The sequence below is a fragment of the Nicotiana attenuata genome, unplaced genomic scaffold, assembly GCF_001879085.1.
Source record: "Nicotiana attenuata strain UT unplaced genomic scaffold, NIATTr2, whole genome shotgun sequence".
In the NCBI taxonomy this organism is placed as follows: Eukaryota; Viridiplantae; Streptophyta; class Magnoliopsida; order Solanales; family Solanaceae; genus Nicotiana; species Nicotiana attenuata.
Window position 1 is genome coordinate 259857 of NW_017671255.1, and position 14063 is coordinate 273919.

At 35.4% G+C, this 14063-nt stretch overlaps 1 protein-coding gene across 1 annotated transcript; it reads left to right on the forward strand.

Annotated features, from left to right (window-relative positions):
- Nucleotides 1–3570: 3570 nt before the first annotated feature.
- On the forward strand, nt 3571–10515 carry LOC109207084 (probable leucine-rich repeat receptor-like protein kinase At1g35710). The gene is made up of 11 exons (XM_019369968.1): nt 3571–3913; nt 5266–5413; nt 5583–5654; nt 5980–6051; nt 6679–6750; nt 6840–6983; nt 7072–7152; nt 7261–7332; nt 7456–7527; nt 10064–10135; nt 10212–10515. The coding sequence occupies exons 1-11, from the start codon at nt 3814–3816 to the stop codon at nt 10300–10302; spliced, it is 996 nt and encodes a 331-aa protein (XP_019225513.1). The 5' UTR covers nt 3571–3813; the 3' UTR covers nt 10303–10515.
- Nucleotides 10516–14063: the final 3548 nt, after the last annotated feature.

Genomic DNA, 14063 nt, shown 5'->3' on the forward strand with positions numbered 1-14063 from the left:
AACTTACTGATAAAAGCTCCGGCCAGCCATTAATGTTTGAATCTTCCAAAATTCCTGACACGTAATATCCCTAATCATGTGTTTTCATAAGAAAACACCTGGTCATGGATATTACGGTCCGAAATCACAAAGATTTTGAATTAGGGTTTTTGGCCGGAAAAATTTAAATGAAGATTCGAGCAAACCCAGGCAGATTCGAGACAAACGGGTATGGGGATTAGGTAGAGGAGGCTCAGGCGGTCACAGGGTGTTAATTTGGGACTGTGTGGCATACTTTGTGTTTTGGCCGGAAATATTCAATCGATTATTCGACGAGATGGGGGAAGATTCGAGGGAAATGACCATGGGGGTTGGAAAAAGGAGAAGAAGGAGCATCTATGGTGTTTTTCTGGTGGCCATTGGAATGACCGGCGTTCGCCGACGGCGGCTAGGGTTTTGCAGATTTGGAGCGTTTGGTTGGGATTTGGAAGAAAACAATGGTGGATTCGGAGTGGGGAGACGGAGACGAGGCTATGGTGAAATTTGGGGGGTGATTGGAAGTTGGCCGCCGGCGGAGACGATTTCCGGCCGGCGGCGGACGGCGGAGAACGGAGGCGGAGTGGTGGTGTATATAGGGGTGTGAGAGAGATGACCGGATAGGGGGGTGGGGTGGGGTTTGGACATATATATATCAAGATTAAACCACTTCCCAACCGTTGGATTAAAGATCCTCGACGGCCAGGATTAATTTTAACAAAAACGACGTCGTTTTGTTACAAAAGGAATTGGACCGGGTTAGGATGCGGGTTTGGGCTGGGTACAGGGGTGGTTTGGACGGATTTTGGGGCTTTGATTTGGGCTAGGGATGAATTTAGCCCAAATTTGGATCTTCTATTAAGGACTCAATTTCCTTTTGATTTTGCTTTTGTATTATTTATTTATTTATTTATATTTTTTTTTATATATATATATATTTTTTTGTATTTTAGTATTTGTTCATTTTTTTGGTTTTATAAAATGCTAAAACAAAACAAGGACCTAATTAAACTATTTAACTCCTAAAATTATTTAAAAAAACCCTATTTAAAGATAAACGCAACAATTAACAATTAAAAATGCAGAGAAACTATTTTTTTTTTTTGCAATTTTCTTTAAATTTTGTTCTAAAACTAATTAATACCTAAAATTGTGAAATTAAATCCTTAAATGCAAGTGCATATTTTTTTGTATTTTCATATAAATTAAAAAAAATGCCACCAATTAACACAAAAATTTAACAAAAATTCACAAAAATTGTAAAATAATAAAGAAATCAATTATTTGAAACTTTTGGAATAATTTGGTTAGGGCAAAAATCACGTGCTCACAATGGTGGCCCGAGAATGGAAAGCAATTTCCTGTTCTTTTCGCTATGGCTCGGGACGTGCTGAGTGTGCCAATTTCAACTGTTGCATCCGAGAGTGCATTTAGCCAAGCAAGACAACAACTTGGAGACACCCGTCACTCATTGGGAAGCAATGCTTTGGAAGTTTTAGTATGTTTCAGAGATTGCATTAGATCGGAACAAAGAAATCAAGGACGTGAAGATGTTGATAGCCCAGAAGGCGAGGAACTTGGAGATATATTAACACATGGTAACCCATCCGAATTTAACACTCCAGAAGCAGGTCACTCGGTTCATATTGATTATGAAGAACTTACTAAGGCAATGCAAAGCCTTTGAATTTACTCTTTTTTGGTTAATTTACTTGTTGTTAAATGTAAACCTTTCAATTTGTAAGTTTGAATTTTGAAATAAATGTAGCACTTGCAATTTATAAGTGCAATTTTTCCCATCTTCCTTGTATTCTTTATCTTAATACTTTGTATTAATATAACTTACAATAGTTATACAAAATACAAAAAAAAAATTAAAAAATACACTAAACCGGTCCCGACCCGGTACCCCTACGACCCGTAACCCTTACCGGTTTAACTTTTACCCGGTACTCGAACCCGTAACCCGTAACCCGTAACGTACCCTCGAACCCGTTAACNCGGCCCGGCCCGGCCCCCTCAACCCGTAACCCTTACGGTTTAATTTTTACCCGGATGAACCCGAACCCGTTAAACCCGGTAAGCCTCAACCCGTAACCGGCCCGGACGGCAACCCGTACGGGTCCAAAAAATCCCAACCCAGCCCGGCCCACCCGTTTAACACCCTTAGTTTTTTCCTCCCCTGCTTTTAGAAACCCTAGCAGGGGCTGTGTTCCCCCAACGACGGATTCGGCCGGCGACCACTTCTCCCCTTCCTTGTTGTGTCACTCCTAACCCCCTCCTCCGGCCGACGATACCTTCTTATTTTTCTGAAGTGATGATTACATTAGAACCATTTGGTATCCAAACGTGACGATCTAAAATAGTTGAAGTTGAAAAACTCTAAGACCCAACATCTTTCACGCTATTTTGAATGGAAAGTAGAGAAGTGATTTTTTTGCTTATCTACTCGTTATTCAAAATTCACGGTCCAACTAATTCAAACTCATTCTACAAGATTATAAGAAGAAGATTTCTACAAGGTGAAGGAATGAGAAAATAAAACGGCAAAAGGAAAAAAAAGAAGTAGCTGCTTTGCCTTGAAGAGTCTGTTACCTTTTTTTTCATTGTATTTCAATGTATATTGTTGTATTCCATGTATTTTATTGTATTCACTGTCTTTTTTTTTAATTATATTTCAATGTATCTCGTTGTATTCCATATATTTCATTGTACTCACTGTCTCGCTGTATTCCATGAATGTATTCATATATTTTTTATTTAATATAATTTATGTATTCAGATGTATATATGTATTCAAATGTATCTGCAGTATGTATTCATATATTTTTGCACTACAGATAACCTGCTATACTTCATGTATACAATGTATATTTATGTATTTAACTGTATTCAATGCAATTATATAATTTCAATATATAAATCTATTTGTAAAGATACCACTAAAAAATATTTTAGTAAAGATACCACTAAAAAAGAAAGGACGGATTGAATCTCTGAAGATTGCTCTGTTTTTGGGGTGTTTTTCGGTTGAGAATCTTTTCTATAACTGGAAATACAAATTTTGTGTGTTATAATTGAGTTATATTAGGAGTCTATTGTGTTAATTGATTCACTTACCGTTTTTAAACAGGTGAAGACCTTTTTTTTCGCAAATTCCGTTACTGTATTCACGAATACAGCTTGCGAATACAGTCGAATACATTCTCTGCTTAGCTGGACTCCCCTGTTTTCCGCCGAGTTTTGTTACTGTATTCATGAATACAGTAGTAAAAATAAATTGAATATAGTCTATAACAACTGAAAGCATAACTATAGGAAGTAATTTAGTAAATGATAGCTATAGCAAACTATTAATCACTAAAACATAATGATTTCTAAAAATTTCTCTTTTTTTGAATAGCCTTTATCAGAAATCCATGATGCTAATTGCTAGTTTGCTACTATTAGAATATCAGCTACCCAAATGATATAGCACCAAACAGGAAAACACAAATAATTTTCAGGATTTTTTTTAAAAAGAGAATAGCGTTTGTTTAATTCGTTTTATTTTTGTTAAAAGGAGGGCGGAAATCCACCGACGCGCAGTGCAGGCTATTTTGCGCGTTGTTCTAAAAAACTATTTGAGATAAATCCCAAACTGAAGATTCATTTTATCTCTCTTTTTCACATACAGATCTTCCTCACTTCATTGATCTCTCTCAACCTCTCTATACTCTACATAATGTACGTATAGCTCTAGCGGATTCTGAGGATTCAAATTCGACTCGGCCGAAGGTGATCGATTACCTATTCAAAATGGCTCGCATTAGTCATCTACCTTCAGCAATTCTCCTGATCTTCTCGTTATCCTTGATTCAAAGCGTTGTTGTTCAGTGTAAAACCCTCAAGCGTGACGGTACTCTACTGTTCCCCCCTCACTTCGATCCATTTCCTTTTACGCCTAATTCTTAGCTTTTAGGTGAAAATATCAGTTAATTTGAGTGAAAAATAGTTAGAATTTTGTAGATTATATGCAGTTTGTAGTGAGATCTCATAGCTTCAGTTTCAGCTATCCATTTTCCTTTGAGTGAGAAAATAAGTTAATTTGAGTGAAAATAGTTGGATTTTATATAGAATATATGCAGTTTCTAGTGAAATCTTATAGTTTCAGCGAAAATAGTTGTACTTTTTAGATTTTATGAAATTTCTAAGTGCAAGCTTTTGAGTGGAAGTAAATGAATTTTGTGGATTTTGTGTAGTTTCTAAAGTAAGTTTATAGTACGAGTTGAAGTTATTGAACTTTTTGGATCTTATCCAGTTTCGAAGTGCAAGTTTATAGTTTGAGTCGAAATAATTGGATTATATAGAATTTGCAGTTTCTATGTGCGGGTGTATAGCTCAGTGGAGATGATTGGATTTTATAGATTAAATGAAATTCTAAGTGCAAGTTTATAGTTTGAGCGAAAACAGTTGGATTCTATACATTAGCTGCAGTTTCTAAGTGCATGTTTACAATTTGAGGAAAAATAATTGGATGTATAGATTTTATGCAGTTTCCAAGTTTATATAGTTTCAGTGAAAGATTGTATGCGGTTTCTCATTGCAACTTACTGTGTTTTCATCTTTTCTTTAATTTCCTTTTTCTGAATGTCTATATGATTGGTTTAATAATTTAAGCTTTGCAGTTAGTTGATTTTTTTGAGAAATAGCTATTCATCTGGTGTATAATCATGATATGCAAAATGTGTTATCTATTATTTCTAATAAACTAGATGAATTCCTTGGAGTTTCACTAGCAATAATCTTTTCTCTTTTTTCGTATTTACTCGTAGAATTTTGATATTCTAGTTATTACAGGTAAGCATAGCTGTCTTCAGAAAGTTAAAACCAATTAATCATCTAATAAATGCCTATTAAATACAACTCCATGATTACATAGTATTAATTACTTAAATTGTACTATAAGTGCATAATCAATCATGAATATTCTTATGGTTGCCATCAAATAAGAACGCCTACTCTGGGCTTGAGCGGTTGAGCCCATGACCACAAAGTTAAAAGCTTTGTGCTCTGCTCTTAGTCTTGTTGTGAACTCCACAGAGTTTCAACTGTAATCACTATTTCTCTGTTAATGTTTTCATCAAGAAGATTTAAACAGCTTGAGTAAGGCCGTTGATTGCATTCAATGAAAAAACCAAGGAGTTGTCATAGTACCTGAATGTACATTTTTACAGTGGACTAATTTAAACTTCTGAAATATGACTGTAGTGAAAGCTTTGAATGAAATTAAGGCATCTCTTGGATGGAGAGTGGTGTATGCATGGGTTGGAGATGATCCTTGTGGAGATGGTGATTTACCTCCATGGTCTGGTGTTACATGTTCCACACAGGGTGATTATAGAGTAGTTACCGAATTGTAAGTGTTGCCTCACCAATTTTTAGTAGTTTTTATGTAGCTCTTGTATGAATATTCACAATTTTTTCTCTTTTCTGAGGTTCAAATCTATATAAATTTACTCATAGAATTGAAATATCCTTTTCTCCCCACTTTTTCACATTTTTCTTTTCCGTTTTACCACTTGCAGGGAGGTTTATGCTGTTTCAATTGTTGGCCCATTTCCTACTGCTGTCACTAACTTATTGGATCTCACTAAACTGTAAGATACTTCTCTTTGGCTCTGTACTAGAATCTAGCTTCTACAAAGATTTAGCTACTTCTTAAAGACGGTTTAACCTCATCCAAACTGAGAAATTGCCCTAAAGTTCCAATTTGGATGTTTTTATACCCTCTAAATTCTAATTACAATTGCTCATTAAACCAGCTTCAAAATTGTTTAGCTTGGTTATTAACTATTATGTGCATTGACAGTTTTTCCAATTTGATACTATTTAAGGCAATAGTTAGTGGACATTGCGTCTGTACTGCTGGATATTTAATTTTCATTCTAAATTTATTAATCCTAATATTCTGTTATATGGCAGGGATCTGCATAATAACAAGCTGACTGGCCCTCTTCCTCCTCAAATTGGGCGTTTGAAGCGTCTTAAAATACTGTACGATCTTTTACTTACTCGTATATTCCTATTTAAGTATCTATATCTGGTAGCTGTTATGAACTGATATTAATGTATAGAGTTATGCTCTGTCTCTCAATAGCCTGATTCTCCAGTCTCTAGATCAACATATGTTTATCCGTTGGTGCTAGGTGGTGTTAATACAATTCAACTGTGTTTTACTAAGTGATTATATACATGGCATTTGCATCAAGATGAAATGCTTTTATCTTGGCAAGGAAAGGTCTGCCTGATTAATCTAAAAAGGGGGTGGGAAGGACCTTGCCTGATATAATCTGTATCAGAGAAGATATATATTCTCAACTGAGGAATATATAGGGTAGGTGTATCATCAAGGAAATAACACTTAACTAAGAAGGCCCTTTTTTTCTTCTTGGAATCGTATTAAATGTATGTCTCAACATCTACTTTCTGTTGCATTTATCCTACCTTTAGTTTTTTTTGTCCGCAGGAACCTCCAATGTGTCCAAGAATGTTGCTAAATCTGTTATTTATTTTATTGCTTTCTAGCCCAACATTTGGTGAAACTATTTGGTATATTCTAGTTTCCCAGTGTGTGATAATGATGCACATTGATTTTTTCCTTTTCTTGATTCTATTTCGCAGAAATGTAAGGTGGAATAAGCTGCAAGATGTCATTCCACCTGAAATAGGAGAACTAAAGCAGCTAACACATCTGTGAGTGCTTTTGAGCTTCTCTAGCTGTGCTCTTTATTTGCAGATCTATTTTGCTATTGTAGACTAACAACTAATATGCATCTTTTCAGCTATCTAAGTTTTAATAATTTCAAAGGCGAAGTTCCTAAGGAGCTTGCTAATCTTCCTGAACTTCGCTATCTCCATCTGCATGAAAATCATTTTACTGGGCGAATTCCACCGGAATTGGGTACCTTACAGCATCTTCGCCACCTGTAAGACACCATGTTAACTTCTTTCTGTACTTTTGCATATGGAACCTGTGTTATACATGGATGTCACTGTGATCTAATGCAATTGCAGGGATGTTGGTAACAATCGTTTGGTTGGTACTATAAGAGAACTCATACGTATTGAAGGATGCTTTCCGGTTCTCCGCAACCTGTAAGTTGATTCTTCTTGTTTAAATGTCAAACCACTTGTAAATATCCTGCCGCTAATGTTATTGATTATATGCTAATCCCAGGACTTTACACGTGCTGTAACTTGCAGTTACTTAAATAATAATTATCTTACTGGAGGCATTCCAGCACAACTTGCGAATTTGACGAACTTGGAGATCTTGTAAGTTTCAAGAAGAAAGTTTCTCCATGATTGGTGCTTGTCTCTGGACAAATAACAGCTAATTTTATCCTGTAATATTTAATGATATGGTCATGCTTAATTTAATTCCTCTGGTAATTACAGATATCTTTCTTACAACAAGATGACAGGAGTTATACCATATAGCATTGCTCATATTCCTAAGTTAACTTACTTGTAAGTCTTCCTCTATGCTTTAATCTACTTATTAAGCATGTTGGATGTGATGTCCCAATGATTGTCTAATGATTGCAGTCTTTCAAGGATCTATCTTTCTTAAAGAGCTGAAGTTTGAGAACTGTTCAATTTAAGATGCTTTAACAATAGCATTAGTTGATACACTTGGGGTTAGTTGGTTAATGTGGTCTTGCAAGGTCTTTCTTCCTTTCTTTCTTAAGGAGATAAATTTTGAAGATTGTCCAACTTACGGATGCTGTGACAATTGGAAAAAACATTAGTAGATGCACTTGGAGCTTGTTGGGTGGCCTTATTGGACCTTATCCTTGATGATTTCCTCGGACAAGTAATATTTTATAGCAACTGACTGAAGAAATCGGATGTAAGACAGTAAGAGTGTTCTCATCCTTGTAGGTTCTAAACTTTAGCACCAAAAAGACAAACCATTTAATAGTAAGACTTCTCATATACTCAAGTTGAGCTATATAGCAGCAACACACAACACAGAGACGCAGTGGTAACTTGTTAAACTGTAATTATAGATATATTGTTTGTTAAAAATAGTAATTACTGATTATTGGACCTTATCCTTGATGATTTCCTTGGACAAGTAATATTTTATAGCAACTGACTGAAGAAATCGGATGTAAGACAGTAAGAGTGTTCTCATCCTTGTAGGTTCTAAACTTTAGCACCAAAAAGACAAACCATTTAATAGTAAGACTTCTCATATACTCAAGTTGAGCTATATAGCAGCAACACACAACACAGAGACGCAGTGGTAACTTGTTAAACTGTAATTATAGATATATTGTTTGTTAAAAATAGTAATTACTGATTGGTATAACATGTTAAAAAAACTTGATTAGCATATAATTCAGAAAAAGTGAACATTCAAACATGCAAATGTATAGGCATAGCCGTCCTTGCACCTGATTGTCAATAACTATTGCATTTCCTACCCATTTTTTTCTTTCTTCAGAAATTCATGTTCTTTCAGTACTTACATTCCCCTTCAACCCCCAATTTAGAACTCATTGTTTTTACGCTAGTGAGAGGCTGGGAGAATATGGGGAGGACCTGCATTTAGGTGGTCAAACAAAGCAAAGAATGTTAAGAGACAGTGTACTTGTGTCAGATAGGTATCCTTTGGTGTTCAAGATATGTCATGTTTGGACAGCAGAACTTCTGTTGTCCAGCTCTGATTTTTTTTAATAAAACGTCAGCCGTGGTACTTTGACTTCTTATACATCCCCATGCATCGCCGAACGTGTATATTCTTTGTTGCCATTAAGTCATAACACAATGTCAGATGCAACACTATGACTTTCTCTTTTTGCCCATGCATCAGGTTGCTTAGGCATGTTACTTGTAAATTTGACTCAACATTTATAGCTTGCAACACATTTTGTTGACCACCTTCTGTTTCTGGGCCTTTATTGGGGCAATACATTGTGATTGCTGCTGCAATTATCTGTTAGATGTCCAAAATTAACTCTCTTTTTCTTACCTCTCTCCAGTGGGAAAGGGTATACCAGAAAGGGAAAACACTGTCTTTGAAGCTTAACCCATATAGTTCCGGATGGAAAGCCTTTTATCACAAGGTTTTCCTTCAAACTGTTGGTGGTAGAGGTTTCTTTTTTGTTGGCTAATCTACTGAATGTTTCATCTTCCAGTCTTCTGGATCTGAAATGTTTGATACTGTGTAAGATCCTTTCTTATAAACCAACTAAAGCATACAAACTTAAACTTGGGCCTTGTTTCATTGAAAAATGGTTGTTAGTGTTGTCGAGTTGATCCTTGAGCTATGAACTAAGGCTCCGCACAAGTTGCTCCAATGAAGGTGGTAAAGGATGCGCTTTCGCAAAACCAGCCAACCAACTGCTTTTCTGAAAATATTAGGCTAATTTGTGAGGCCCATGTATGTACTCTGGATAGGGTTGCACTGAACAAGAAACATTCAATAAATAGGAAAATGATATGTCAACTTTTTACGAGGGATTACTGATGAATATATTAGTGATTGGGAATACGAAACTGTAAATCTAATGTAAGAGAGCTAGCATAAGTCTGAATTAGAATTTTAAAGCTGGATGTTTGATTTTTGAATCTGAAATTTAAGATTGTTCTTAACCAATGGCATGGTTTTTGCTTTATTTATTTTAATTGTTCCTCTACCCATATAATTGTTGTTTGTGTTTATAGTTCTTTTTTTTCATGCATTATCTATATTATATTTTTCTTATTTGCACCTATTCAGTAAAGGGAGAACTTGAATTATGCCTTGCATTAAAGCCCAAATGGTCCTTGCAGTTGTGTGTGCACGTGTTTTTTTTTCCCTTTTATTTATTTTTTTGTTCTTCCCTTGACAATTCTGGTGGTATAGATCACTCTTTGCTCTTCTTGATTGTATACTGTTAGATCTTGTCCAAAAGAAGTAAAAGAAAACATAGTTCTGCATGCATTTGATATTGATGTCTGCATGTGAATGACTGGACATCTTGTCGAACATGTCTGAAGCTGAATCTGATTTCAGGTATCTCGATCACAATCAATTTTCTGGGAGAATTCCTGATGCCTTCTACAAGCACCCTTTCTTGAAAGAAATGTGAGTGTTCATTCTTTCTACTGAGCAACAAATTTTGGGTTTGTGCAAATACTAACATGTTAAATTATTGTCATAGGTACATTGAAGAAAACGCGTTCAGGCCTGGTGTAAAACCAATTGGCTTGCACAAAGTGCTAGAACTTACAGATGCAGATTTCCTTGTTTAAAAAAATGAAGCTCGTACTGTTATTATTTATTCATCCGCAAGTGTACCTTAGGTTGTCGAAAGAAGCAGCCGACCCCCGTCCTGTCAGTGTCTATTCTTCAGTTACTAGATGAGAAAAGATCATATTTTGTGCAAAGCAATCAACCAAACTTAGTTGCTGTTGCTGTAGTTTAATAGTTCCACGTAATGAATCACAATAAGTTATTCAATCAGCTGTCTCACTTGCCGTAAATTCTTACGTTCGGTTTTGATTACAGTCAGACCTCTCTATAACATCTTCCCTATATAACAACACTTCACTATAAAAGTCAAGCTTTTTCGGAATCACTTTTCATGTTATGTTATAATATACGTTCTATATAACAGCACTTCGCAATAACATCCAAAAATATTCGGAACAAATGAGGTTGTTATAAAGAGGTTTGACCGTACAAGAGAGCAGACTTCACCTGAGTTATGTGAAAGGGTAGAGATATGCTGATAGGACAAATGATTTTGGTGAGGCGTTTTTTTTCCTTCTAAATACTCATTTTTTGTGTGAACTATGAAATCGCTAGTACCAGTATTAGTTATTAATCAAACTAAATGATCTATGTTTCGCTATTGAAGTGATGAGTGAACTGTAAACTCCAGGAGCTTTCTTTTCTAATGTTCTTGAGACGCCATATCAAAAGTTTTTAGTTAAACGTAGGATCACCTAACGCGAGCGCCGTTATGTGCAATATTAAACGGGAAAGATCACACTGTAACCTATGTGTACTTTTGCAAAGAACAATACCTATAATGCAAAGAATAAAAGACTGGATCTCATTAATTTACTCACCACAGACATAAGTAAGCACATAAAAGTATGCCTTTTCAAATAATATAAGGACTCCTTTGGTTCATGAGATAAGGGGCAATAATTCTGTGATAAAATTTAGAATTATTTAATTTCATAATTGGTTGTATTTTTATTTTTAGTACTAGTCTTAGTGTACGCGCGTTGCGCGTGTATATTACGTCAATAAAAAAATATATATACGAAAGAATAAATTTTGAAAAATAACAGTTGATGTTAAAATAAATGCAAATTTCTATTTAAATGATGGAAAAAATGTTACTACATTAACACGATTGCTAAATTCAATTCTTTTGAACATGATGATCAATTTAGTCAAATTAGTTGTATAGTAATACATGGCGTACAAAACTTTTTGTATAGTTATCTTGGAAGGAATCAATAAATAACTTTTTGCTTAGTTCTAATTATGAGGAAATAATTTGTATTCTCCTGGAATATAAAAAATAAAATCTAATCTTAATTTGTCAAGATTCAAAAATAAATAGTTTAGGTAGAAAAAGGAAGTTGAACTACTTTTCATAAACAACTTAACTTTTCCAAGTATTGCAAAAGTGATTGGTAAAATAAGAAACGTGCTCTGTTTTTTCTTTCTTTCTTCTTCTTTTTTGGGATTCTTCTGTTAGCTATCTTTTTTTAAATCTTTGATATTTATAGATGTGTTTTCAACATAGTGATTGAATTTGTTTTTTGTAACTTAAGTGCATAAAAATCTTTTTTGTCATACATAATTTATCAAAAGTATAGTTAATTTAACTGGACCTTTTTTGTATAGAAAGTTTGCCTGGATTCTTTTCATTAAAGTCTAAATCTCATTTTTACCATCTTTAGCAATCCTAGACGGAATCTACCAATAGATGGCCTTGAAATTTTAAGAGTTCACACTGATTAGGAACTTTTTTCAATATTATAAGAGAACAAAATGACAAAAATTATCGTTATCTGAAAGTTCCTATTATATTTATCGAAAATTTAAATACTAATTGTAGTCACAAGTTTACATAATATGCTTGTAGCTTAATTTATTTTTTATTAGATATAAAAGGTGGTCAAATAAGAAAATAATTTATATATTGTATTTTAATTGATTTTTTAAAAAAGTTCTAAATAATAGAACTTCCAAAATAATTCAAATAAGAAAATATTAAATATGCAAAGTTTTAGTTGATTTTAAAGTCTTAAATATTAAATAAATAGCTAAATGATAATTTTATCTTGATTAGTATACATAGGTTAGTTTCTTCTTACGGCAACCATCATTTTCTTTTAATTATTAAATTCAAGCAAAAAGTAAAAGAAAATAAATATAAGAAAACAATCTATAGATCAGTTTGGCAGATTCTAAACTATAAGAGTTGTTTGTTGTGGATTAATTAATATTTCGTAAATAATACAAATAATTATCAGAAGTTACTTAAAATAATCACCTCCACTAAAATGATGATTGGTGTGACGACCCAAAGGGTCATCACCTGTTTTCTTACTCATTCCGTGCTTTCGAGGCCTTGAAAATCTTATTTAGGGTTGCCTTGATTTGCGTGCGCAGTCCGGGCGCGTAGCCGGAAAGCTTAAATATGAATTCTGTGAGAAAAATGCTAAATTTTGATATTTAATTGATTAAATTTGACTTCGGTCAACATTTTGGGCAAACGGATCCGGACCCGTGATTTTACGGTCCCGGAGGGTCCGTAGGAAAATAGGGGACTTGGGCTTATGCCCGGAATCGAATTCCGAGGTCCCAAGCCCGAGAAATGAATTTTTATGTGAAATTATTTTCTGGAAATAATTAAGGAAATTAGAAATGAGATTTGATTAAAAGACTATGGTATCGGGCCCGTATTTTGGTTCCGGCGCCCAGTACAAGTCTTATATATGGTTTAAGCGCTTCCTGTAAAGTTCGGTTGAAAACGGACGTCGTTTGACGTGTTTCGGACTTAAAACTCTAAATTTGAAATGAAGTTTGAGGAAAAACTAGTGATTTTGAGGTTTGATTCATTGTTTTTGATGTCATTTTGGCAATTTGATCGCACGGTTAAGTTCGTAGGATGTTGTTGAGTTAGTGTGTGTGTTTGGTTAGGAGCCCCGAGGGCTCGGGAGTGTTTCGGAGGTATTTCGGGGTGGTTTCAAACTTAGGAAAGTTGCAGAAATTCTTCAGCTGTTGCAGACCCAGTTCCTTCTTCCCGTTCGCGAAGCTATGATTTTTCCCTTCATCGCGTTCGCACTACTGACTCGCGTTCGCGTAGAGTCTTTTGACCCCGAAGACTTAGCCTCCATTTTACTCATCGCGTTCGCATCTATAGCCTCGCGTTCACGTAGTTTATAGGGCTCCCTTCAACCCGTTCGCGTAAGTGTCCACGCGTTCGCGTAGACCAAATCCTGGACCCCCCAGCCTTTTCTCTTCGCGTTCGCGTCCTCCCCCATCGCGAACGCGATGTTCTGTTGAGTCAACCTTTCGTGAACGCGACTCTCTTTCCGCAAACGCGGAGGGCAAATTTTGCCCAGTTATATTTAATTTTCAGAAACAGTGTAGTCGCGAATTTTTCATAAAAACATACGAACTCCTTCTTCTCCAAGGTTTCTAAGCGTCCATTGAAGCTCCCTTTCACCAAAACTTCTTGGATTTGATTGAGTTGGAGCCGAATTCGAGAGGGAAAGCGGTTGTTATAGATTGATTTGGCCGTGGAAGTTGAGATCCAGGTTTCGAGCAGCAGCAGCAGTAGGGTGGGAGCAGGCTTCATTTCAGCGAGACCCGAGGTAGTCTTGCAGGCGTCCGCAGGCCCGGCGTCACCTCTATCCTTTATTTTTATCTGTTATCTCATTGTATTCGAGACAAACAGTTTATGCTCTCTTTCAGACGTTTGTATGTAGTATTCTTAGCAGTTCGTGAGTACAGTGTCACCAGTCTTGGGTAGAGGATTTTG